The following is a 27,568-nucleotide window of genomic DNA, read 5'->3' as shown; positions in this document are numbered from 1 at the left end:
CTGCACCCTATGACTGACGAATTGTGTAAGAATTCCAGTGCAGTGCACTATGCTGTGTAAATGGTAACAAAGGTCTTCTTTATCCAGTAATTTTTCATTGTGAAACTGTCATCTGCTTATTTGTATATGTATCACTAATATGTGTGTGTGTGTGTGTGTGTGTGTGTGTGTGTGTGTGTGTGTGTGTGTGTGTGTGTGTGTGTGTGTGTGTGTGTGTGTGTGTGTGTGTGTGTGTGTGTGTGTGTGTGTGTGTGTGTGTGTGTGTGTGTGTGAGAGAGAGAGAGAGAGAGAGAGAGAGAGAGAGAGAGACAGAGGGAGAGAGAGAGAGAGACAGAGAGACAGAGAGACAGAGAGAGAGAGAGAAAGAGAGAGAGAGAGAGAGAGAGACAGAGACAGAGAGAGAGAGAGAGACGAGAGAGAGAGAGAGAGAGAGAGAGAGAGAGAGAGAGAGAGAGCTGGGGGGAGGTGAGAGGGGGGGGACGTATGACATGACGTGGGAACCACCTGATGTTCCCATCCGTCCAATCCTTGTTTGTTTGGCCCGGGTCTTGTCTGTGCAGCAGCCAGCAGCAGCAGCCAGGCAACTATCGCTCTCCTCCTCGATCGGTACACCGAGGTTATTATCACAATAACAACAGCGACAAAACAACAGGTTGACATACATCTATTATTAACTTATTCATTAATAGGAGTAGGGAAGTGGAGCGGCTTTACATTCAGAAACTGTCTAAAAAAACGCAGGAAAAAGAAGGTAAGCTAAATCTAAGCGTACTATTCAATTAGACAGTATTTAACACAGATTGAGTGGGTTATGATGATATAATTACACGAAGGCATTAACGATTGCATCTTTTTGCGTGTCAATTGATGTGCAATAATTAATAGGAGTCTAATGGTGGTGGGCGTGGTCACAAACCCAGTAAACACTGTGTGTGGGCATATCCCGGAAGTTGCTAATAATAAATACATTTTGTACATAAAATACAATTAATGCAATATTGATGATATACAATATAAAACGATTTTAAAAACGGCGATCGCTTTGACATTTGACAGCTTATATAAAGCTATATATGTTAGCGATGGTTGAATTAATGCTAGCTAGCTTGTTGTTCTTCTAACCTATTTGTCTTTGTATATAATTCAAGACATATAGCCTATAACCTTAAACAATATATTATGTTAGATCATTTGTTCTGTTGCCATGGGCCACGACTTTAATTTTAGACCGATTTCAATTTGGTCATTCTCATTCAGACAAAACAAAATAATACATTTTGCCATTCGAGTATGAGATGGTAACAGGTACGGTTCTATGAGGGTATGAGATCACCCATGATTGTTGTTTAAAAAAATGTCCCTCATCGGTTTTACCTGCAGATATTTGTCATCTCATGTCATGTGTAGCTCCATTATCTCATCTTTCCAGCTACTATGTGATGACAGCATCATGACTAGATGCAATTTTCTGTAAAACAGAAATGTATATGAAGTGTCATATAGAACTCACCTGCTGTCAAATAGATGGTGCTGGTTTTCTATCCCACCAGGACCTCTTTCTAGTGCTGCTGGTTTTCTATCCGATTCCTATAGTGCTGCTGGTTTAGACCTCTATAGTGCTGCCTCTGGACTTTGCTACTTTATTGTATCCACCTGGTGTCCTTTAAACATTGGCTATAACAAGGATACCAACTTCCGAAGGAGTGTAATCAAGTAGTAGGCAAAATAATAATAATAATCAGGGGATCTAAAGTAACAGTGTACTTTTCACCACTGCTCTAGAGTTCATAGACATTTACACACACACACACACACACAAGGTTCTTTATTATTTGTCTCCTGAGGAAGAAATTTGTCTTAGACAAAGGGCCCGCATGCAAGCGTAGCCCTTATGCCCATGTCGCCGCAGAGCAGCACCAATACATCTTTCTTGCAACATCAAAGAAAAATAAAGTTTATACACACACACACACACACACACACACACACACACACACACACACACACACACACACACACACACACACACACACACACACACACAGTGACCTGCAGTGTTATGGTGGAATGATGTAGTTCTGCTGGTTGCCTGTTGGAGGAAGACAGTGGGTGGCAGGACGACCACGAGAGACATTTATGTAACAGGAACAGGACAGTCTATATACAGACACACTAACATGTGGATAGAGAGAAACACAGAAAGGTGGAGAGGATGATGAGAGCAGGAGAGAATGGGAGGAGGAGGGAGAGATATGGGAGTGTTAGCGTGAAAGTGAAATTGTAGAAGAGAGAGCGTTTGAAAGGAGAGACTAAGGGCAGGATTGTAGTAGAGTAGAACTGCATTATTAATGGTGTATAACCCATTCTGGGCGGGAACCCCTTTTGGTGTTAGCATCATGTTATGCTTTAGCTATTGAAAAATAGCAGATCTACAAGCTCATAGCGCGCCACCGAGTGGCGCGCTACGAGCTTGTAGGTCTGCTATTTTTGAAAAATCGAAGAACGACTGACATGAAACATAGTTTTTTTCAGAAAACTGTCAGGATGTAGAAGACATTTTTAGAATCTGATCTCAGGTCAGAATGGGATAATGTAGCCTATCGTGTGTAATGCATCGTGATTTTTGAGATTCTGCAGTGGATACTTGAAGAATTTTGATATTCTGGAAATTATTAAACATTTCATTTTGAATGACAATTTAACAACAAAAAAAGGCTTGTAAAAAAAATCTTAGTTCATAATTATTGTTCATCAAATCACTAGTAATAATGCTGGACACTACTGGACAGTTATTTGTTTTGTACGTCATAGTGTCTGTCCAGGTGTTTCATGGTGGTGCATTTGGGCTTCAAGAGAATTCTGCTAGATATAGGGTGGTGGGTGATCACTGAATAGTTATCAATTAATTATTACTAGTCTAGTCAAGAGAGAGAGTATTTCACATTTAAAAACAACAGAAGTTGACCCAAAGTGCTTTCAAGTAATCAAGTAAAATTACCTCATTAAGATGTATCCTCACTGAGAACATATAGTATCCAACAAACATACTGCATGCAGGTCAAACTGGTGACTAATCAATATCATATTGATCAGAGTCATACTGATCAATATAGCTGCCGTATTATATGCTCCTGCTCCTATTAAAGCCTATTGTACATTCTGGTATAATTTAATATACCTGCTTATTAGCTCATCTTTCTTTGACCTGAGTTTTAATTTTATTTTTAGTAATTCAGACAAGCACATTGCCATTCTAACATGACACGACTCCCTTCCTAGGTAACCCTCCATGTCCGACCAGTGCTCACGTCACATGCGGAGAAGGCGGTGACCAGAGGGCGGGGCAAAGGCAAAGGCCCCTGCCCAGGACTTCAGCCTGGCCAGTCACCACCACCCTTGGGAGACCTCCCTCCATTGTACTCCTGGCTCCTCCTCCACCCTGAGCCATGGAGCAGGCTGGGAAGGAGAAAGAGGGTGGGGGTGGAGGGGGTAAGGTCAAAGTGGAAGGTGGCGGAGATCCAGGAGGGCGGAGTAAAGTAGAAGTTGGCGGGGCCGGAGGAGGGCGAGGCAGAGTGCCGGAGGGGGGCGCGGCTGGAGGAGCAGCGGGGCGGAGCCGAGCTTCCCAGGGGCGTGGTGGATCACAGCGGTCGTCCGGGGTGCTCATGGTCGGGCCAAACTTTCGCGTGGGAAAGAAAATCGGCTGTGGGAACTTCGGAGAGCTGAGACTGGGTAAGACACAAATACAAAAAAAAATCCATTTCAACTTCATTTATACAAAAAATATGCCGTCTAGTTATTGAATACAAATTCCCTGGTGACGTGGTGCTACTAAGAACAACATAGTTTACAAAGACATATGCACAATTTGACATGGTTAAAACATGTTGTAAACACAATATACAACATGTTATATTAACTGAACCAGCTAGTGGGGAAGGCCAGCTCAATAGTTGGAGTTGAAGTGGACAATCTGGAGGTGGTTGCAAGGGGACAATGAACCCCTCATCGGCATACCACAAAGTGCCTTGGACAGGCCTTTAAGACAGTATGAGATGAGAGATTCCCCACAGGGAAATTGATGTATTACAGCAGCATAATGTGAAATAAACAGTAATCAAACAGATGGACAGAAACACATCAGACACAAAAGGACGTAATCACAACAAGACCATAGACCACAGACACGGGACCATAAGCAGTGGGGGAGAAAGTTTGTATGCGTTTTATAGTCTGATGGCGGTTGGCAAGAAGGAGAGCCTATACCGCTCCGTGTGCATTTTCGGAGGGAAGGTGAGCCTATGACTAAAAGTGCTCACCCTATCCTGCAAGTCTAGTAGCCATAAATGTGACAATACCGAAACAAACACAATTTAACCTCTTTATTTATGAAGATAAATAGTACTGCTCAGCATCCCAGCCCTTTAATCTACTTTTGATGAATGAACAAAAATATAAAAGTCAACTCCACACACTGGCTCATGCTGCCAGTTAATTTATTGCAGGGGTTTTCAACTGATTATGAACCAGGGACCACCACCCTGACCGAGAATCAACCTGGGGACTACTGTTGTGTTGGGAGGGGGGATATGGGCGTGGTGTGGGGGGAAAATTAACCTTCCACATTAAAATCATGTTGCTATTGTAACTTACTGTATGTATGAGCGAACAGACACATGCAATTAATTATGGGCACATTTCCTTATAATGGTGACTCAACCAGGCAATCCGGTACAGTTTCCCTTGAGATTCTACCTCCCTTTTCTGTGGAAGTTCTTGACGTCCGACTTCCCAGTAACTGACAACATCGACGCGTCATCATATGTCACCACCTCATTTACTGCATTGTTTCTCAACTTGTGATCAATACAATACATTTAAATACAAATCTTCACTTTCCTACATTACTAAATGCATGGTCAGGGACCACATGCAATACCTTCACGGACCACCAGTGGTCCACGGACCACCTGTTGAAAACCCATGAGTTATTGGATTAACACTTACTTACTACTGGGGTGGCAGTAGCTCAGGGGTAGAGTGACCGGATGGAAACCAAAAGGGTCCCAGTTCGTACCCAGGCTCCCCCAGAGTTAGTGTCGAAGTGTCCTTGAGCAAGACACTGAAACCCTAATTGCTCCCGGATGTGCAGGTTGGTGCCTTGCATGGTTTCCTCCGGCATCGGTGTGTGAATGTGTGCGTGAATGGGTGAATGTAATGCACATTCTATGTAAAGCGCATTGGATAAAGGCGCTATATAAAAAAATGCACCATTTACAGTACCATTGACAGTCTGGGAACCTATTGGCAAATAAATATATATATATAGTAGAAGGGAGTTCCAGCCGCGCCTCTAGCCTATAGCCTATAGCAGGCCAGTCTGGTGCATCTCAGGATATATATATATAGATTTTGTTGTCCTGCTGCCTGTCTGTTTGTCTATCTGTCTATCTGTCTATCTGTCCAGTTGTCCAGGAGTGTGTGTGTGTGTGTGTGTGTGTGTGTGTGTGTGTGTGTGTGTGTGTGTGTGTGTGTGTGTGTGTGTGTGTGTGTGTGTGTGTGTGTGTGTGTGTGTGTGTGTGTGTGTGTGTGTGTGTGTGTGTGTGTGTGTGTGTGTGTGTGTGTGTGTGTGTGTGTTGTGTGTGTGTGTGTGGTGCATGCGTGCGCAGCTCAGTATTTTTTTTTTTTTTATCTTGGTTTGGTTCTTGACTTTTACTCTTCCTGTACTTTTCCTGTGTTTCATTTTTACTTCTGTTGCTGCTATGACACTTGAATTTCCCTCTGGGGATCAATAAAGGTTCATCTAACAATATTATGTTCTTATTAGAAAATCTAAAAAAGGAAATAGATGTGCACATCCCCACAGTTGATGCTGTGGGGATGCATGAGATGCATGAGATGCATGAGATGCGGTGCTGGACCCAAAAATGATCTAATGAAGAAAAAAAGTGAACGTCTGCTCACAATATGCTTGCTCCCCGTCTTCTCTTTATTTGAACCAAACGACAACATTTCGCCCGCCTGGGCTTTCTCAGGTACATATTAAAGTGCTGCAGTCTGCAGGATAAGGCCTCACTCACACCTAAAAGACACACTTGTGTCCTGTGTCTTCTGTGTGTCATGGCTGCCTCAATGCATTTCCAATGGGAGTCACATGGTTTGAAGACACACAACCTTGTTGCATGGGGGGAGAGCAGAAGACAGCCATGCAACAAGGTTGTGTCATGAAACCATATTGTGACTCCCAACATTAAAGAAGAGGATCCAAGGCACTCTGTTCCAGTGAGGTGAAAAAAAGCCTTTTTTTATTTAAGAGGCATAGCAAAGAACATTACAAAAGGAAGGACCAAGTCTGAGTGCCGAAACGCGTTGGTCCTTCCTTTTGTAATGTTCTTTGCTATGCCTCTTAAATAAAAAAAGCCTTTTTTTTCCACCTCACTGGAACAGAGTGCCTTGGATCCTCTTCTTTATTGTTGTGATTTAACCTCGCCAACGAGCAGCTGTATTCAGTTCAACAAACAAAGGACCACGGCAGCGCTCCCTTCCTCTATTCAACATGTTGTGACTCCCATTGGAAATGCATTGAGGCGGCCATGACACACAGAATACACAGGACACAAGTGTCTTAGGTGTGAGTGAGGCCTACGAGTATGTGTGTGTCTGTCTGTCTGTCTGTCTGTCTGTCTGTCTGTCTGTCTGTCTGTCTGTCTGTCCGTAAGACAGGGTCTACTGTCCTATTCTACAGTATAGAGTACATACAGTAAGTAAGTCAAAACAAACACCAGTTTTACGGCTACACAGTAGCAGTAACAAGTGTTACAGACACTTACCCTAATGAGGGTGTTATTAAAATAAAAATATGTGAATTATTTTGAGTTCTGTGGACTGCATAGTCGACATGCTATAAAGACTGTTGTTTTGTGCTTGGTTTTCAGGTAAAAATCTCTACACCAATGAATACGTAGCTATCAAACTGGTGAGTATATGGTCAGCTATAGGAGACACTGGGAGATTGTGTGTGGTTGGTCTTCTGGAGGCTTAATTCACCCTTTGTCAGCCTTCTAATTGGTCCCTGACTGACTAAACATCTTTTTTGGAAAAAACTAAAAACAAACATGATAGCCCAGTCACCATGCGGCACCTGTGATGTTCCTTTTTACTGACACCAAGTTTAAAATAAGAATTGAACGCACAGAATATCAATACAAAGCAACTGAAAAACACCTTATTTTAATTGCCTAGCCAATAGTTTACTAGCCTTTTCACCACTTTCATAGAAGTTACTTTTCAATCTAAACATAGCATATTCTACCTTTTTATTATATAATTCATTTAATTGTAATTTCAATTCACACACTTTTCTTAAGCGAGCCTCATTGTGGTTATCCACCAAGTCTTTTTCTGCATCCTTGAGCTGGGTTTCTAATCTTAGTAAATCTGCCTTACTGTCTTTTTTTTTCTTACTTGCACAGGCTATTAATTTACCTCTAATATATGCCTTTGAGGCCTCCCAAACCATACCTATTCTCTCTACTGATCCTATGTTCGTATCAAAAAACCTTTTAAGATCCTCCCTAATACATTTGAAAAGGTTTCATCCTGAAGTAACGACACATTCATCCTGAAAAACACCTTATTTCTATGGTGGTGGATGGAGAGAAAGGATTTTTGTCCAACCACGAAACGGCGAAGAGGGGCACATTCACGGGCGGGACTTGACAAAGGGTGAATTGGTCCGCTAGATCAGCGGTCTTTACTAGTGTACCACCGCTACAAAAATGTTTCAGCTCACCAGCACAAAATATTCTTCCTGATACTGACACGTTGTTCCACACCAAAAACTCAACTCGTTGCAGCTTGCAACCACTTGAAACAGAATCCCAAAACTGGGCTGAAAACAGGTCAATGCAGAACACTGCAACTGGTTGTTGAATCACAGACTATCTGTGCAACATTTGAAGATTTGGCGAAAAGAAGTGACTGTAACGAGAAGATGGAGGAGGAAGGATGTCAGGAGCAGAAAATGAGGAAGAGGGAGGAAGAAGTAATTGATTGACATGTTTCCCTGGTCTTCTGCAGGAGTCGATGAAGTCTAGAGCTCCACAACTCCATCTAGAGTACCGCTTCTATAAGTCACTGGGAAGTACAGGTAAACATGCAGTCATGCACACACACACACACACACACACACACACACACACACACACACACACACAGACAAACATGCCCACTCTGTTTCTCTGTCTCTTACACAAATCTTTTTATCTAAGAATATGTTTATGTTGTTCTTTGTTCTTTGGATAAGATTTCCATGCTGTATTGATGTCGGTACCATTAGGAGAGATAACAGGCCAACATTGATCAAAATAACAATTATTCTACATTCTCTAATTGCGTAGACTACTTTGATTATATAGCAACTTTTAATGTTACAGTTTTGCTAGCATGTTGCTACTTGCTAGTTCTCTCCAGTGCTGGTAAATGAGAACGCGCACTAGGCAGGGTCCCGTAGTCTGACGTAGGACTCAACCACACCCATCGACCCCCAGGCTCTGCAAAAAAGGGAGTCCCGGAGAGCACTGGCGCTTTGGAATGGAGGGTCAGATGAACATATCTGCCTGGGTGACAGCAGAATGCTGGGCGAGCGCTGGCGCTTTGGCATGGGGGGTCAGATCAACATATGGAATGAATTCTGTACTGGCCATATATGGCGCGTGAACAGGGTTTGATGAGGTCAGATCAACATATGTAATGTCAGAACAGGTCAGCTCCATATATGGAGATCTAAGGGTGGCAGCGGGGGCAGTGTCTTGAGTATACAGGGTTTGATGAGGGCCCAGGTCTGCTATTTTTGAAAAATCGTGAAAATATTTATTTCAGAAAACTGGAGAATTTAGAAGATTTTTTTTAATTTCGAGGTCAGGCCTAAATGGGTTAATTCCACTTGGTGCTATGTTCCCCCCCCCCCCTTCATGACAGATGAGCCCCCGATCATCATAGGTATTTTATTTGTTGTTATATGATGTGGCATTGGTTTTAATTATCTCTCTCTCCCTCTCTCTCTCTCTCTCTCTCTCTCTCTCTCTCTCTCTCTCTCTCTCTCTCTCTCTCTCTCTCTCTCTCTCTCTCTCTCTCTCTTACACAGCTGAAGGTCTTCCCCAGGTGTATTATTTCGGTCCATGTGGTCGGTCTAATGCGTTAGTTCTGGAGCTGTTGGGTCCCAGCCTGGAGCAGCTGTTTGACCTGTGTGACAGAAACTTCACCTTAAAGACTGTCCTGATGCTTGCTATTCAGCTGGTATGTCTGTCTGTCTGTAAATGGTGCATTTATATAGTAAATGGTGCATTTATATAGTAAATGGTGCATTTATATAACGCCTTTATCCAAGGCGCTTTACATAGATTGTGCAGTACATTCACCCATTCACACACACATTCATACACCGATGGCAGCGGAAACCATGCAAGGTACCAACTAGCACATCAGGAGCAATTAGGGGTTCAGTGTCTTGCTCAAGGACACTTCGACACTAACTGGGCAACTGGCTACCTTGTTACCATCCGGCCACTCTACCCCTGAGCCACCGCCGCTGTCACACTTAACCCATTCAGGCCTGACGTCGAAATTAAAAAAAAAAAAAATCTAAATCATGACAATTTTCGGAAAGATTTGAGGCACATTTTAACGTTTTTTCAAAAATAGCAGACCTGCAAGTTCATAGCGCGCCACTCGGTGGCGCGCTATGAGCTTGTAGATCTGCTATTTTTCAATAGCTAAATTATAACAATGTTTAAAACACCAAAAGGGGTTCCCGCCCAAAATGGGTTAAAACAATGCATTTCAGTGATCTCACAGCTAGCAGATTAACGAGGAATACCATAATTATTATTTGAAATGCTGGTGCGGCCGGTTGCGTGTCTATAAATAGGATAATATAATTAATGGGGGTAGGATGGATGAATAATGAATGTGTACATGCGGTTTCGGGTGACGTCAGACGGTCAGAGCCCCTCCGCGCTAAGAGTCTGGCCAAAGCCAGGCTACCTCCGCGCATCTCTATACTCTGTAGACTAGATTGGAAGATTGTGGAACAGAGAGTCTGTCTTCTTGAGAGACTAAAATGGCCACCATCTGAGGCCCCTTTTCCACCAAAAGAACTTTGGTTCTAGAACTGGAAAGAACTTGAATTGGAATCCTGAAAATTAACATTTTTATGTCATTTCAAATGCCTTTAATTATACTTGTGTTGAGCATTGAGCTATTAATTTAGACTGAAGTAATTACAGCGGGTCATGTTTTGCATGTTGTAGAATTGTAAACAGCTGAAACCAATAATATATCAGTATTCTGACATTAACCTGAGGGCCACATTAAGTGAAGGTGGGGGCCGCATGTGGCCCCCGGGCCGCCAGTTGCCCAGCCCTGAGCTATGTGTGTCTTTGAGACAGACATGTCTCATGTCAGACATGAGTTTAATCCCAGACATTTCACTGACGGTGTATATAGTCTCACTGTTTGTCCCGCTGTCTGTCTGTCTGTCTGTCTGTCTGTCTCTCTGTCCAGTTGTCCAGGATAGAGTATGTCCATTCCAAGAACCTGGTCTATCGTGATGTCAAACCGGAGAACTTCCTAATCGGTCGCCAAGGCAACAAGCAGGAGCACATCATCCACATCATAGACTTCGGTTTAGCCAAAGAATACATCGACCCAGAGACCAAGAAACACATTCCCTACCGAGAACACAAGAGCCTGACCGGCACCGCCAGATACATGTCCATCAACACACACCTGGGGAAAGGTAGGAAGCTCTTAACAAGACAGTGCTACGTCCTACTGTACTGACGTCTCTTGCGGCCAAAGACTGCAGAATTGATCTACAACAGTGGTTTTCAAACTTTTTTGCTCAGGTTACACCAGTGGGAAAGTAAAAATCTCAAGGCACACTTATATTTGTGCGATGTGTTGTAGCTTATAGAACACTTTAGAATATTTGTAGTAATAAAATAAAAATCACACCCGTGTGAAGTAAGTGGTGCAACTCCGTGTGGGGGTCCCGGGGGGGGGGGGGGGGGGGTTCCAGGAACCCACAGGAACGCACCCAGAGTGCCGGCCCGATTCCGGCGAGCCGCCCCGCGTCCAAAACGGTTGAGAAATGACAGAGTTACAACCATTCTGTTTTCGTGCTCAGACGCAGCCACCCACACACCCACACACCCACCCACCCACACACATAGTCACTTAAGGAAGTGGTTGCACCACTTAAAAATAAACTTACACTTACATTAGGTTAGGTCCTGACCCTAGATACCTGCACTGGGTCTCTGAACTTAAGGAGTGAACTATGTACAGTCTATATAAATATACATCACTATACATCTATCTCCAATATCTGAATTGATAGTTGCAGTCTACCAACAATGAGTATACAGAGGGCTATATGCATGGCCCCTCAACAGTCTTATCATAGATAGATGGGAGCTTGGTAGTGCTGTCGCCTCACAGCTAGAAGGTCCTGGGTTCGATTCCCGCTGGGGACGCTAGGGGAGCTGGGGGTGTGTTGTTCCCTCTTCCGCATCATCAGTGCCCATACCTGAGGTGGGGTTGGCGAAAGGGCCTTTCTTTGTGGAGTTTGCATGTTTTCCCTGTGTCCCCTAGGCCTAGGGTAGGTACTAGGGATGTCCCGATACACTTTTTTTCGCTTTCCGATCCGATCCCGATACTTCAATTTCTGTGTTAACCGATACCGAATACAGATACCAGTGTCGTGATCTCATGTTGTGTTTATAGCTATCTAGCTATATATCTCGTGTTGTGTTTATAGCCGACTCCTCACTCAAATGTGCACTTGCAGTTTGGGCAACTCCAAAGCAAACTCCACATGTCCCAAGATTTTATTTACCTGCCATAGTGTCGACCCCTTACCCCTGTGTCGGATCTGTGGTTAGTCTGGCATATTTGCCGATACCGATATGACCCGATATGACAAATAAGGGCCAATCCGATACTTTTCCCGATACCGATACAGTATCGGGACATCTCTAGTAGGTACCGTTACAAAAACAACATGCAGTAATCCTGGTCTCTAAACTCATGCATTCATGCATTGAAGGAAGCATGAGGTCAGTCTGTTGCTCTCCCCAGGTTGGCGAAGGGAGTGTAGAGCCCAGGATTACATAGACAATTGACACTGGGTGAAAAAATGGGTTACAAAATCGTGGGATAAAAAATAAATCACACCTGTGTGAAGTGAGCGGTGCAACTATACATGTATTGTTATAGTTACTGTACTGTACTGTGCTCTGTACTGTATTGTAGTGCACTGTACTTTGATTATTTTGGGAAAAAATCTTTGAGAAATGACAGTTACCATGTGGGGGTCCCCGGAACATCCAGACCCCCAGGAGGGTCGCCCAGGGGGCGAGCCTTCCCACGTCCGAAACGGGGGTCTCTGGGTAACTCTGTCATTTCTCTTTGAGAGAAATGACAGTTACCATGTGGGGGTCCCTGGAACATCCAGACCCCCAGGAGGGGTCCGAAACGGTCGAGAAATTACATAGTTACCGTGTTGCAGCTTTCCGTGCTCAGACCCATACATACGGACACACATAGCTGTATAATGGATCGGAGGCACGGCTCAAAACAAGGTAGATAGATAGATAGATAGATAGATAGATAGATAGATTGATAGATAGATAGATACTATTGGATAGATAGATGGATAGATGGATAGATGGATAGATGGATAGATAGATAGATAGATAGATAGATAGATAGATAGATAGATAGATAGATAGATAGATAGATACTATTGGATAGATAGATGGATAGATAGATAGATAGATAGATAGATACTATTGGATAGATAGATGGATAGATGGATGGATGGATGGATGGATAGATAGATAGATAGATACTATTGGATAGATAGATGGATAGATAGATGGATGGATAGATAGATAGATAGATAGATAGATAGATACTATTAGATAAATCTACTTTTTCGCTGCAGCTGGTGTTTGGGACGTGAAGGATAGACACTAGGGGGCGACAGAGTTCTAAAAGAGCATACAGTGTATGTACAATATATCAGCCCCCACCTTCACTTAATGCAGCCCGCATGTTAATATCAGAATACTGATATAGTATTGATTTCAGCTGTTACAATTCCAAACCCGCTTTAATTACGTCATGACTAGTATTGAATGACTAGTTATTGTCTTTTTGTGTCCAATGTAGTTATGTTAACAGTTCATAAAGTTAACATAACTATAACTAAATGCATTCGAAATTCAATAAAAAGGTTACTTTTCAGGATTCCAATACAAAAATAGCAAAAGTTATTCAGGTTTTCAATTCAAATATAGCAAAAATAGCTGATCTACAAGCTCAAAACGCGTCGCATAGCGACGCGTTTTGAGCTTGTAGATCAGCTATTTTTTGAGTGGTGTAAACCACTCCTACAACTGGCTTTTGTGTGCATAAAAAAATGACCATGGTTGCTATGTTCAAAATAATTTCTGACGTAATTAAATCACACCCGGGTGAACTGGATGACCGTAGCAACCGTGGTCATTTTCTCTGCGCAAAAACAGCCAGTTGTGAAATCACATCCGGGTGTGATACATACATTTATCAAAAATGATAGCTTTTTTTACTTAACATATTTTGTGTGATTTCATTACGTCAGACATTACGTCAGACCACAGCTGATCATGCTATATAAAACCTTACACCACTCAGTTCACACGGGTGTGATTTTTTCTACGACAGACAGTAATATGCACTGTGTGGCCCTCTGGAGTGAGTGTGGAAATATATTGGCCCTCGCCATCGTCAAAGTTGCCCACCCCTGACCTAGAACATACAGTAAATGATCGGTCTCTGTGTTCCCGTCCTTACAGAACAGAGTCGCCGTGATGACCTCGAGGCCCTGGGTCACATGTTCCTTTACTTCCTGAGAGGGAGTCTTCCCTGGCAGGGCCTGAAGGTATGAAACCCTGTTGTACGGTTTAATTCCCCCCCCCCACCGCCCACCCCACTTTTCCCCTTACTGTATATGTTTCTTTTCCCTTTTTACCTCCCTTATGATGAATTCCTGTTCTGTTCTTTGACTATATATAGAAGTGTCTATTTGTACGTCTCTAAATGTTTTGATGAATTGAACAAGGTGGACCCTCTTGTAAACAAGTGTAATGCTTAATTGGGTCGTCCACTCACAGTTAATCGTTTACCCGCCAGGAACATAGGAATATTAACACGTAGAATCTTGTAGCCTGCCACAAACGGAAAAGCCGTTTTAACAGCGATGTATTCATTAATGCATGTTTTAATACGATCGTATCGAAATCTACCGTCCGTTAGCTTTGTTATGCTTCTGACACAATGGGCGCGGCCATTTTGAAAATGCGCGCGCATCCACTAACATTGCCGGCTCTGTTTTCAGACGGCTTTATCTCACAGAAGCGACATTGCAGAGGACGCTTTGTCCCAGACAAGCGTTTTCAACGGCCTGTAGCAGGCGCTGTGATACTCGCGGTCCACTTTTTCCACCACCGACCGAGAGAACGAGCACCAGCTTCGTCAACACACACGGAATGGTTTCATAGTAAAATGCGATACGGATATTTGGCTCTTCAAAGTAAGTGTCACGCGTGATTAAACCATGGCAATACGCAATCGAGGGATTAATTAATGGCGGCAGGCTAAGAGTTAACAGTCTTTGTATTGAGTTTGTGCTTGAAATGTACTGTAATTCTGCAAACTGTTAATAAATATTTCAATCAATCAATCAACTAATGTTGACATTTCAGCAAAGCCCCAAACATGATGAGTAATGTAAAGTAATGATAATTTATCATGGGGCTGTTTCAGGGGGTCATCATCACCATGTTGACTTGTGGACATTTTTGTCCAAATTTGAAGAAAGAAAATCACACCTGTGTGAAGTGAGGGGCGCTCTCTAATCATCGTACATCAACATAAAACATTGTGGTCCCTTATTGGCCAAGGGTTCCCACCGACATACATATGCCGATTTGCTCAGACACATACAGTATGATGTAACTTCTCCATTCATTGTCAATGGAATTTAATGTTTGTGTTCAGACGCAAACAACACTATAGCTGTTTATAGGAGGAAAAATCACACCCGTGTGAACTGAGTGGTGTAAGGTATTATATAGCCTGATCAGCTGTGGTCTGACGTAATGTCTGACGTAATGAAATCACACCCGTGTGAACTGGGTGACCATAGCAACCATGCTCAATTTTTGGTACGAACAGACAGACAGACAGACAGACAGACAGACAGACAGACAGACAGACACGTAAACTAACAAAGCCAGTCGTAGGAGTGGTTTACACCACTCAAAAATCAGAGATACCCCTGAATGCCCATAACAGGTCTAACTCTGAGAGTGTACGAATGGAACCAAATGGACTTTACGGGTCAATTTGGTTCCGTTTGTGCACTCTCAGGCCCCTTTTCCACCGGTTGAGAACGGATTCAGTTCAGAACCAATTCTTAGTCCATGAGCCAGAGCTCCAAAATTGTAACGTTAATTATGAATTGAGTGGGCAAAACCATACCTATATTAAAGGACAACTTTAGTTTTTTTCAACCAAGGTTCATGTTTTAGGTTGTTATTAGACAAAGTAAAGGATGAGTGTTAATTTTTTTTCATTTGCTGCTTTCTTTTGATTTAGACAGGGGGCATTCGAGCATGGGGCTAAATAAATAAAAAGTGTCAATATAAGTAAATGAATACATGATAACCCTTCCACAGTAGTAGCTTTTTCATATTTATCACACATTGCGTTATTTTCACCGTGATACATACGTGATAGGTGAAATAAAGCTACTAGGGTTATCATATATAAATTTACTTATATTGATATTTAAAAATATGGCTTAAGTGGTTAATAGTGCCGTGCACGCAGCGCTGGAGCCACCTCATCTTTTATTATTCAAACCAAAAGTTGTCCCTCTGTCCTGTTTACTGTGTCTCTTTACTGTCCACTAGAAGATGAATGGCTTAAAAGTAACCTTTTAAGGGGCTTCCTGGTGTCTCTGCCAGGCACAATCTCCTTGTGAGTCATCAGGAGGAATTGGTTTTCTGTCACACTCTCCTATTAACCCATTTTGGGCGGGAACCCCTTTTGGTGTTGGCATTATGTTATGCTTTAGCTATTGAAAAATAGCAGATCTACAAGCCCACCGAGTGGCGCGCTACGAGCTTGTAGGTCTGCTATTTTTGAAAAATCGAAGAACGACTGACATAGAAACATAGCTTTTTCAGAAAACTGTCAGGATGTAGAAGACATTTTCAGAATCTGATCTCGGGTCAAAATGGGATAAAGCATGAAATGCCCACCACCAGAACCGTAACCTTTAGATGTTTGCATCATCCTGTCTCTGCAGGCGGACACCCTGAAGGAGCGCTACCAGAAGATCGGAGACACCAAACGCAACACTCCCATAGAGGTGCTCTGTGAAAACCACCCAGGTACTGATGCGCTGTCTACTACTAATCACTCCCATAGAGGTGCTCTGTGAAAACCACCCAGGTACTGATGCACTGTCTACTACTAAACACTCCCATAGAGGTGCTCTGTGAAAACCACCCAGGTACTGATGCACTGTCTACTACTAATCACATGATGTCACGGCAGTGGTTTACAGGTGTAAAGAATTGTGTGAAATAGTTTTTTCGTGCAAGCTCCATCATTTGCAGTTTTCAGGGGGGGAAAGGAGGGTTGATAGAGGAAGACCAAGGAGAAAACGTAGGAAAGAATCAGGTCAAAAGAAAAATCTAAGATGTGTACATTTATACATAGCAGTGTTATCCACATTCTAATAAAATCACACCCGTGTGAAGTGAGTGGTGCAACTCCGTGTGGGGGTTCCCAGGGGTCCCCGGATGTTCCAGACCCACAGGAACGCGCCCAGGGTGCCGCCCCACGTCCGAAACGGTCGAGAAATGACAGAGTTACCGTGTGGGGGTCCCGGGGGGGTCCCCGGAACATCCATTCAAAATAAATCAGACCTGTCTGAAGTGAGTGGTGCAAAAAACTCAGCTTCATGCACCTGTGCACAGTGTGAATCTCAACAGTGCCACTTTGTCACCTGTTGGTTGGTACCTTAAACAGCAGAGGACACTGTTTTTTTCCCGGATTGCAGTGACAGTAACCAACCATGTATGGTAGTGTGATATTATTCAAGGTGAATTGACCGGTTAAATGACTACTAGGGTATGAAACTAATAAGAATTTAAATACTGGAGGGGTGCTTTATTTGTCTGCTGTGTGTTAGGGCGGCGGCTCAGGGGTAGAGTGCCTGGTTGGTAACCGTAAGGTTGCCAGTTCGAACCCGGGCTCCCCCAGAGTTACTGTCGAAGTGTCCTTGAGCAAGACACTGCACCCCTAATTGCTCCCGATGTGCTAGTTGGTGCCTTGCATGGTTTCCGCTGCCATCGGTGTGTGAATGGGTGAATGTAATGCACAATCTCTGTAAAGCGCCTTGGATAAAGGCGCTATATAAATGCACCATTTACCATTTACCATTTTTCCTGTAGTTGAGATGGCGACATACCTTCATTATGTAAGACGGTTGGACTTTTTTGAGAAGCCAGACTACGAATACCTGAGACGACTGTTCTCAGATCTGCTGGACAGAAATGGCTGCATCAACGACCAGACCTTTGACTGGGTTGGCAAGAACATTGTGAGTAACCATTGGGCAGCGCCCAATAGGCCTATCTCACAGCCCCCTTTCCACGCCCACTTCCGGTAGATAGTGGTGTCATTTAACATTAGGCATTTACACTTTTTTTCTCTGGAGAATCTAAGTACATTTCCTAATGTTAAAATGTCAAAGACCGATAATAATATGAAGAAAACACAATGGTATAACAACTCAAATAAGTAGAATAAACCTTACCTTTACAAAACGGTAGTTTGTGGCTTGTGAAAATACCTCTTTTAACATGGAAGCCTATGGACCGCAAACAAAATAACACCACTAGCTCCAAAAGGGGGCGTAAAAAGGGGGCAGGGAAATGCTGTGAGATAGGCCTATTAGTAAGGGCATTTTATCAGGTATTTGACCAATCTGGGAACTAAATCGTTACCAAGAGATTTCTTCACCAATGTGTTTCTAAAGGTGTCTAATAACATATACTAAAAGTTTGAAATTCAACTCCTGTGGGAAATTGAGTTTATTAGCATAATATGTGACCATACCCTTAACATCCTATATAAGGCAAAAAAGTCCAAATATCATCATTCTTTAAGTAGCATGTGACATATGAAACTATGGGGTTTTCATGATTCTGAATCCATTCCAAGCATTAGTTTTGCACAAAAAACACTCCTTGGGCTAAATTAGGCCATATCCACTTGACCAAATGTGCTGACCTCATCACGTTTGTGAGGCCGTTTTCCTCCCAAGGAGTGTTTTTTGTGCATAACTAATGCTTGGAATGGATTCAGAATCATGAAAACCCCCTAGTTACATATGTCACCTGCTACTTAAAGAATTATGACATTTGGACTTTTTTGCCTTATACAGGATGTTATGGGTATGGTCACATATTATGCTAATAAACTCAATTTCCCACAGGAGTTGAATTTCAAACTTTTAGTACATGTTATTAGACACCTTTAGAAACACATTGGTGAAGAAATGTCTTGGTAACGATTTAGTTCCCAGATTTTCATAGATTTCTCTTACTATATGGCAACCATAGGCAGTGGTTGTGGTTTCAATGGGCAGCTCCCAGATATGCATGTATGTACAGTAAGTCTTTGCAGGCTGTAGCTGTAAAAGATCGTCTGTGCTCACTGCACAGTCAAATTTAATAAATCGCAACATTAGAAACATTTCACCAATACAGTGGAATTGTCTTTGGTCATCTCTGTGTGTTTCTGTCCCAGCCGACTCCCGTAGTATCTGTCCATGTTGACTCTGGGACGTCAGCTGTGACCAAGTCCACTCAGAACCGAGACCGGCCCAGACGAAACCTACACAACCAGGTACCGGCAGAGCTTCAGTCTGAAGGCCCTGGCTAAAGAGACTCTGGACTACATCCAGAGTCTGGGAAGGCTCCTTGTAATATTATTACATATATAATGAACCCTCAAGGTTCTTACGTTAGTTGGATAACCCCCTCTTTAATCTAACAAATCAAAATCACCACCTACCTACTGTACAGTATTTAAAGACATCATAGTGTCACATGTTGTTCATTACCTCGCTAAAATGTTAAATCCCATTTATATTTTTATGCTGTTTTACAAAAATAAATAGCAGTATTTTCAGTTGTATGTTGTGTGTCACGTCAATATAAAAAATAAAAAATAATATTAGTACATGCCTCTAGCTTGGCCGCGTGCTCCAATGAACACGGTGGACGGCGTAGCACTAAAGGCCTATTCATAGTCTGGATTGTCGGTGGTGAGGTGACCACCGCTCCGGTGGTGAGCTGACCACCGGAGCTGAAATAACGTTGAGCGGTGGTGAGTAAAAACAGAGAGGGCTGGAGCGGTGGCCGTCAGGCCGTGGTTTGCTCTTCACCGCGGCTCGTGACGTCATGTTGTAGTTCGGTGGTCACCTAACCACCGAAAATCCAGACTATGTATGAGCCTTAACCATTCCCCAGCGTTCTCTGTCTCTGCATTAGCAACTCGTACAGGTTGCCTGTTGAGCAGGGAGCGGAACTGAGAGGGATAGTGTGTGTCCCCATGCGTTATACGTCCTTCCTATGAAACTCTTCACTGTCAGGTGAAAAGAAGCTGGTGGCTCCATGTGTATCATTGGAGACGTGGTTGTCTGCACCGTCCGTCCCCAGACCAACAGCGAGGGTTGGCAGTGAGAGAGACTATATACTGTACATAACGTAGGGGCAATTGGCAACCACTAAACTGGGGAGAAAATAATACAAAATAAACTCTTGATCGAACATAATATTACAACAAACACAGACTTATGACAAAGTATCAATTATTAAGTCAAACCGGTTTGTGTTTCTGGTATCTCCCTGCTAATGAATTGGCATGCAAGGGGTGTTATTGTTCATTCAAATATGAGAACCAATCAAAATGTGTGTTCAGTGATATATTATATATATCACAGATATAATATTATATTATAAGAATGAATGGAGCCTACCCAGACCTGGTGGTACAGCTTGCAGACGCTGTACCACACAGTCAGCATTAGCCAGACTATCTGATTCCAACTGTATGGAGGCAATTAATCTTCAGCTTATCATTGCTCACCATTTGCCATTTATCATCTCTTACAAAGTCAAACAGCACAAAAGTTTATCCTACTTACTTAGAGACACAGTTTTAACTGTCCGAATTATACTTGAAAAGAGTCTATCCCCAAAACTCACAGCGTTGCGGAAGTGATGTGTTGTGAGCTTGTACATCTGCTATTTAAGTGATGTGTTGTGAGCTTGTACATCTGCTATTTAAGTGATGTGTTGTGAGCTTGTACATCTGCTATTTTAGGTACGTGCCACCGTCATATGACGGAGCATAGATTAGGCTTTACTGAGACACGCAACACTAATTGTCTTTCCTATAGATAAGACAGTAACTCTTTGAGTAGTGAAAAAATACTTCAATGTGTCCTGTCCAATTAAAAGTACTTGAGTATAGAGCATCGCAGTCCCGCCCCCTACCATGGATTCTCCGTTCATTTTCCTCATAGACATTTCAGAAAGTATTTATTTAAAGACGTTTACGCCGCGGACAAAGACAACTCGAGTCGTGACAAATCATGACAACAAACAAAATTTTTTGGGCCGAACAAATAATTAGAAAGAAGAAAAAAACGGCAGGTTACAACACTTTTTTTGTTGTTTTTCTTCTTTGTAATTATTTGTTTGGTCCAAAATATTGTTTGTGTTGTCATGAGTTGTCACGACTCCAGTTGGCTTTGTCCGCGGCGTAAACGTCTTTAAATAAATACTTTCTGAAATGTCTATGAGGAAAATGAACGGAGAATCATTTCCTGGGCCCTGGTAGGGGGCGGGACTGCGACGCTCTATAGATAAGACTAATCTTTGATTAGTGAAAAAATACTTCAATGTGTGTCCTGTCCAATTAAAAGTACTTGAGTAAAGACGTAGATAATATGAAATCGAAACTGTAATCATGACATATGACAGTAGTTTGACTTTGTAAGAAAGCACATATTTACATACAGAATTGTTTCTATTTCATCTTTTTATTTGACCACTGATCAGGATTATGCTTCTTACTGCTTTTCTGTTTCTTTGTTTGTTCATCCGTTTTGACATTTAATCTTTTACTTGCTTCCTGCTGCATGGCCTTTCACCCCCCCCCCCCCCCCTCCCACCCCACCTACACACGATTCCCTCCAACTACCTACCAACCAACCAACAAATCAGGTTCCATCCGATCGCAAAGGCGGGACATGTGAATCCCCGCCCCATCAACAGACAGACTCCTCCCACTTGAGTTCCCAGCAGCCAATCACTATGAGCTCGGTTCAGGTACAGCCTGCCATTTGTGGGTTGACCCACAACAACGGCGTGTATGCAATTCCAAGCAGATTTTTGTGAGGTCTCACTTTGGTTCACGCCAGGTCCTGCATACAGTACAGTATGTGCAAGTTTACAATAAATGAAATAGATTGATTATAGATTTGAGAACAACGTAGGGGTAGCCTGGGCACCATTTCATTAGGGTATATGATCCTGTCGGGAGAGGATGATAGTCGACAGGCAGGAACAACGGGGCGGCAACTTCCTTTTCCCTCAAACCGATTTTTCTCAATAAAAGCTACAGGCTACGAGAGCTTTTATTGAGAAAAATCAGTTTGAGGGAAAAGGAAGTTTCCGCCCCGTTGTTCCTGCCTGTCGACTACAAAACAATACTACAACATGACGTAACGATATCATCCGCTCCCGACAGGATCATACAGACTTTTGAAACAGAGACCAGGCTTTCCTCCGAGGTGGTGGAAAGCCTTGTGAGGCGAGGTTAACGTAGGGGGGGTGACAGTGAGGTCTTGAATCGTGAGTGCCCGCGTGGAGCAGCCTATGGCTTTAAGCGTGCTGTCCGAGGTGGGAAACTGTGGACCAAATAGGTTCTAACCTGAACCAAAACGAGTGCTTCCTCCCAAGGTTACCAGAATCTCACTGCATTGAGATTGCCTTTTAATGATAACAAGTTCTGTCTTGCCCGTGAGAGAGATACTGTTCCATACCAAACCAAGCTGTGGCAATGGTGAATACCAACCACTTGCCATTTTGGCAAATGTTTTGGTTACCTACACATTTAGCTGTGTTGCTCATTCCACGAATGCCCGATCCTTATACAATAGGCCTTCCGACGTGCTCCGCATATTTTACGATCATTTTCCACAAGGCACTTCCTTGCGTCTCTCTCGCTGTCATATTCAAAGTAATCCCAAATTGGACTGTGTCTCTTTCTTCCAACTTTGCCATTTTTCCAATTAACATGCAGTCAGTTTCAGGCAGTGCAGAATGTAAACAAGCAACGTTTGCTCATGTTCTTATAAACAATGATATATTTTAGTGCTGAAAGCACTAAAATATATATAAAATATATATATATATAAAAAATAAGATGCCATATCTGTGTTTAAAAAAAATGATTAGCTCATTCTGCATTTGTTACTTTTTCACCCTTTTGCACACAGCCACACGTTTATAAAAGGTTAAATTAATTTAGAACTTGATGTATAATGGTCAATTAAACATAAAGACAGAAATGTTCTACTTATGCACTAACCAGGTTCTACTTCTGTTGTTCTGACCTTACACAGATTAAGATGATCTGATTATTTTAGATTTATATGGCGGTTTGGTACAGTCTGTCAGACTGTTTCCATAATCATGTTAGATGAGATTATTAGTGTCATTGGGTCAGACTGGGTCTGCTTTGAATAAAGAAGAAATACATACTTTCCATCTCAGTGGGGCCAAATGGTGAAATTAGACAAAATATGGCTTTATTCATGATTGGATTATCACATTTACTATGATCGGGATAGTGATATAAGAGGGATATATAGGGGGAAAAGTGAGCACAAGATTAGGCCTATTCATAAAATATCTAGCATAAAAGTAATATACCGTATACAGTAAGTACAACTTGTTCTCAGTTGTGCAAATTTTGAAATATTGGAGTTCCAACTCGTATAAATAAATAAATACCCAAATGGTAATACAATGATGTATATTTTAAAGTTTGTGACCTTGTTTCTCTCAGGTTGTCAACTCCACTAACGACCCCCTGGTGACCCCGTCCAACACACCAATCACAACGCAGCCTGAGGTGGAGGTGATGGATGAGGCCAAGTAAGTCCTTTTCTGTCTGGATGTGTCTGGCTGTCGGGCTATCTGTATATCTCTGTCTGTTGACATTTCTATGGCAACATAGAGGAATAGATTTAATGCAATATATCTGTCTTACTGAGGTTTTCAAAACAGTCTGTCTAACCCGCTCTATGTCTCTCTCATCTCTCTCGCTCAGTAGTTGTGTGAAGCTACTGGACCTGTGGTGAGTCTGTCTGTCTGTTAATCAGTCTGTCTGTCTGTCAGTCTGTCTATCTGTCTGTTAGTCTGTCTGTTAATCAGTCTGTCTGTCTGTTAATCAGTCTGTCTGTCTGTTAATCAGTCTGTCTGTCTGTCTGTTAGTCAGTCTGTCTGTCTGTCTGTCTGTTAATCAGTCTGTCTGTCTGTCTGTCTATCAGTCTGTCTGTCTGTTAATCAGTCTGTCTGTCTATCAGTCTGTCTGTTAATCAGTCTGTCTGTCTGTCTGTCTGTCTGTTAATCAGTCTGTCTGTCTGTCTGTCTATCAGTCTGTCTGTCTGTCTGTCTGTTAATCAGTCTGTCTGTCTGTTAATCAGTCTGTCTGTCTGTTAGTCAGTCTGTCTGTCTGTTAGTCAGTCTATCTGTCACAGTGCGCGTTCACTCCAGTGTTGTGTTTAGTTTTAGTCATAGTCTCTTGAAACGTTTTCATTGAATTTTTGTCACATTTTAGTCACCTGGAATGTTTTAGTGTTAGTCTAGTTTTAGTCGACTAAATCTACAGTTGATTTAGTCTACTAAAATGTATTTTGGCGGGCTTTGATGCCGTCGCAATGGCTGATTTTACACTTGCTGAAAATAGCCGATCTACAAGATCACAGCGCGTCGCAGCGATCGGCTATTTTCAGCATGCAACCAAGTGTAAAATGACTTATACTGGATCTCTTATCCACTAGTCCCTTCCTGACATTTTAGTCTAGTTTTTATTTGTTGACAAAATCGACAGTATATTTAGTCATAGTTTTAGTCATCATAGCTTAGTTTTCATTTAGTTTCGTCAGTGAAAAAAGGTAGTCGACGAACATTTTTCGTCATAGTTTTAGTCGACGAAAACAACACTGGTTCACTAAGGGGTGGGACGATTCACTTACCTCCCGATGCGATACGATATCGATTCCTAGGGTGCCGATTTGATTTTTATTGCGATTCTTCATTATATTACGATTCTGCAATTCAATGATTTTTTCGATTCGACATTACAATTATTTTTCCACCCAAGTAAAAGTTACTTTGCATTTTTCATACTAGCACATTTTATAACAATTATAAAAAATAAACCATAAAGCCAGATAACATCGATCAGTCTTTCTGACATGGAAAGAAAGTGAAAAAATAAATAAAATAAAAATATATTCTGAACTTTAAAATTGATGGTGGCATTTTTAAATCGCGATATTTGAGTGAATCAATTTTCCCCCCACCTTTAGCATTGACAGGGACTGAACACACTGCATGTTTCATGTCTCTTTTAATTAAAATCTCTCTCTGTCTGTTTATTATACCCCTCTTCCCTGTTCCCTCCCCTAACCACTGTTGGCCTGCTTCTGTTTACAGGTGCTGCTGTTTCTTTAAGAGAAAGCGTAAGAAGAACAGCCCCAGACAGAAATAAGCTGGCCTGGCAGGGTAGATGAATGGATGGCTTAATGGATGGATAGATACATGGATAGACGAAAGACTTTCTGTTGTGGATTTGTTCCAAAGAGCTCAGCTCACAAGACCGTGACTTCAGCTGATTTGGTCACCTCTTATTTTGAAGAGAATTTTCATATTGTGAAGTTGAAGACTCTTATTGTGGAGGGGAAGGCGTATCGAAATGTTTAATGTAGTGGAGGAATAAGCTCTGATTACGGAAAGGTGTTAGTTACCCTTATTATGGAAGAATAGAGGACTCTTATTGTGGAGGAACAGGGGTGGAAAAAACTGCTGTCTCCTCTGCTGAATGTGTCAAACTCACTTCCTGATGTTTTGTCATTGTACACTCTTTACAACAAAGCCATTTAAAAACGATTTATATCCTCAACTCTTCTCTCTCCCTCTTTCCCCCTATTTCTGTATTTATTGTTCTCTCCCACATCTCTCTACAGGTATCTCTCTTCTACTTATCTGATCTACCCTCTCTCTTTCATTAGTCTGTCTCTCCCTCTCCTCTAACTTGCTATATACTGCGCATAAATGTAGTCCCCTTTTCCTTTAGGTGGCATATGGGTCAGTTTCCCATATCTTCATTTCGAACACCTACATATGTGTTCCTGGTTCAAATCTGCCCCCGAGCCAATCAAATGAAGCTATGAGGAAACCGACCCGGAACAGGAAATGTTTGTCACCTTCTTGAAAAAAAGGAGCTATACAGTTCTGCACAGATCTTCGTCCATCTTTCTTTCTCTCTATTTACCCCCACTTTTTCTATATCTCTCTGTCTACATCTAACCACACTGTAGTGTCTCCATCCAAACACCATGCTGATTAGAGCCCGGCCGATGTCAGCGTTTTGGGTTCACTTTGGGTGCTGATTCCGATTTTGGAGAGTCCTAGAACACCTGTTTCCAATGTTTTGACCAATATTTTGTTAACCACTATATACTTAGCTGACCGGGATCCCCCAGGGGTATGTACTTGGTCTCCTAGTCCTACTTTTTCCCTCAACACCAGATCTCTTCACCGAACATAACGAACAACATCCATTCAAGATGTTCAAAAATGCGATCTACAAGCTCACAAGGTGTCACGAATTTCTGAAAACCTTTGATTTTTTTTTTTTTTTTAAGATTTTTTTTTGGCTTTTCTGCCTTTATTGATAGTATCAAGTGAAGAGAGACAGGAAAGAGGGAGAAAGAGAAGGGGAGAGACATGCAGCAAAGGTCGTCATGAACGGGACTCGAACACGTGACGCGCTGTCAGGCCAAAGCCTATATGTGGCATGCGCCTGGACCACTTGGCCAGCGGGCGCCCTTTGAACATTTCTGCCTATAATAACATGACCAAAATGGGGAGAGCAAGTTGAAAGTGGTTAAAAATAGGGGACAGACAAAAACAAATCGTGTCACATTGGCTGCAGAATGTACCAAAAAGTCAAATGATAGCCAGTATATCGGTCGGTCGGGCTATAATGCTAATCGTTGAGCTTGTTCAGTCTATAGCGGTTCTCATGTCCATGTCTGAATGTAGGTGGATTAACCAAAACAATCCTTCACGCTACTTTGTGACAGGAACACCATTATTTGCCCATTTACAGGCTTCTAAAATAAAATAAAAATACACACAGATCGAGACGTTAGGTGGGACAATAACTGTACAGGAGGTATATGAGTCTGAATTGACTTTTGTCAGTTTATTCCACTTTCTGTCCATCACTATTCATGATCTGTACTGTGTGTTGTTCAGCAAGAATACCTGAAGTGTGTTTTCATGTTTATAAACATGCTAATGTAACATGATTAATAATGTGTGGTACAGTCTCAAAAGTAATTATAATAATAATGAATTAAATGATTATGTAATGCCTTCCCAGAGCTCAAGCACACTTGGAATAAAGAAACACCTGAAAGGACAAATACAATTCGTAAAAATCACACCTGTGTGAACTGAGCAGTGCAGGCTGCTCAACAACATCGCTGGCTGGCTGCAGTGTGAATGGCCCCTTAGTCTGCTCAACAGTGCCACTTAAGGTCACCCAGTGGTATTGCAGCTGTTTGTACTTTAGTCTAAACAGACAGACAGACAGACCGACACATGCGGCCAGTCAGCACCGCTCAAAAAAAAAAGAAAGAAGTTGGCAGAGTAAAAGAAACGTTGAAAAAATATTGGGAGAAAACTATAGGCCTACAAGTAAAGAATTTTAAATTATATAACTCATTCCTTAGTTTGAAAGTCCCCAATATCGGCACAACAATGTATCTCATTCAGATGGTGGTCTATGGCAGGGGTTCTCAACCCGTGGGTCGCGACCCCTCGGGGGGGTCGCCAAATTATTTCTGGGGGTCCCCAAATTTTTTTCTTTTTTTTTTTTCTTTTTTTTTAAATAATTTGTGGCTGGAAAATGGAAATGAAGAGTTTACATATAGTACACATAGTACATGCATACACATTCCCTAATGATTATATCTGGTTTCAGTATTTATTTATGGTGTATTGTCTCTATTATTAAGGTTATTGTAGCAGTCAATTTATATTGGGGGTCGGGAGGGGGCGGGGGTCCCGAGACA

At 42.2% G+C, this 27,568-nt stretch overlaps 1 protein-coding gene across 4 annotated transcripts; it reads left to right on the top strand.

Annotated features, from left to right (window-relative positions):
• The first annotated feature begins 518 nt into the window (after nt 1-518).
• LOC306923680 (casein kinase I-like) lies at nt 519-26,917 on the top strand. Of its 4 annotated transcripts, none has more exons than XM_079501914.1 (14): nt 519-751; nt 3,280-3,729; nt 6,933-6,973; nt 8,077-8,146; nt 9,143-9,294; nt 10,561-10,795; nt 13,899-13,984; nt 16,418-16,502; nt 17,571-17,719; nt 18,931-19,029; nt 21,417-21,521; nt 23,266-23,354; nt 23,530-23,556; nt 24,921-26,917. In XM_079501914.1, exons 2-14 carry the CDS (start codon nt 3,447-3,449, stop codon nt 24,973-24,975), a joined length of 1,476 nt encoding a protein of 491 aa, XP_079358040.1. In that variant the 5' UTR covers nt 519-751; nt 3,280-3,446; the 3' UTR covers nt 24,976-26,917. The 4 variants fall into 4 exon arrangements, with proteins under 4 accessions (XP_079358040.1, XP_079358041.1, XP_079358043.1 ...); XM_079501915.1 differs by having other exon boundaries at nt 521-751; nt 23,533-23,556; XM_079501917.1 differs by lacking the exon at nt 21,417-21,521 and having other exon boundaries at nt 523-751; nt 23,533-23,556.
• Nucleotides 26,918-27,568: the final 651 nt, after the last annotated feature.

The sequence above is a fragment of the Electrona antarctica genome (assembly GCF_951216825.1).
Source record: "Electrona antarctica genome assembly, chromosome: 5".
Classification (NCBI taxonomy): Eukaryota; Metazoa; Chordata; class Actinopteri; order Myctophiformes; family Myctophidae; genus Electrona; species Electrona antarctica.
This window is presented reverse-complemented; position numbering and strand designations above follow the sequence as displayed.

Coding starts and splice junctions, on each gene's coding strand:
- LOC306923680 (XM_079501914.1), top strand. CDS start 3,447: ATGGAGCAGGCTGGGAAGGAGAAAGAGGGTGGGGGTGGAGGGGGTAAG. Junction 17,720..18,930: donor ACTGGGTTGGCAAGAACATT/GTGAGTAACCAT, acceptor TTTCTGTCCCAG/CCGACTCCCGTAGTATCTGT. Junction 23,557..24,920: donor GTGAAGCTACTGGACCTGTG/GTGAGTCTGTCT, acceptor TTCTGTTTACAG/GTGCTGCTGTTTCTTTAAGA.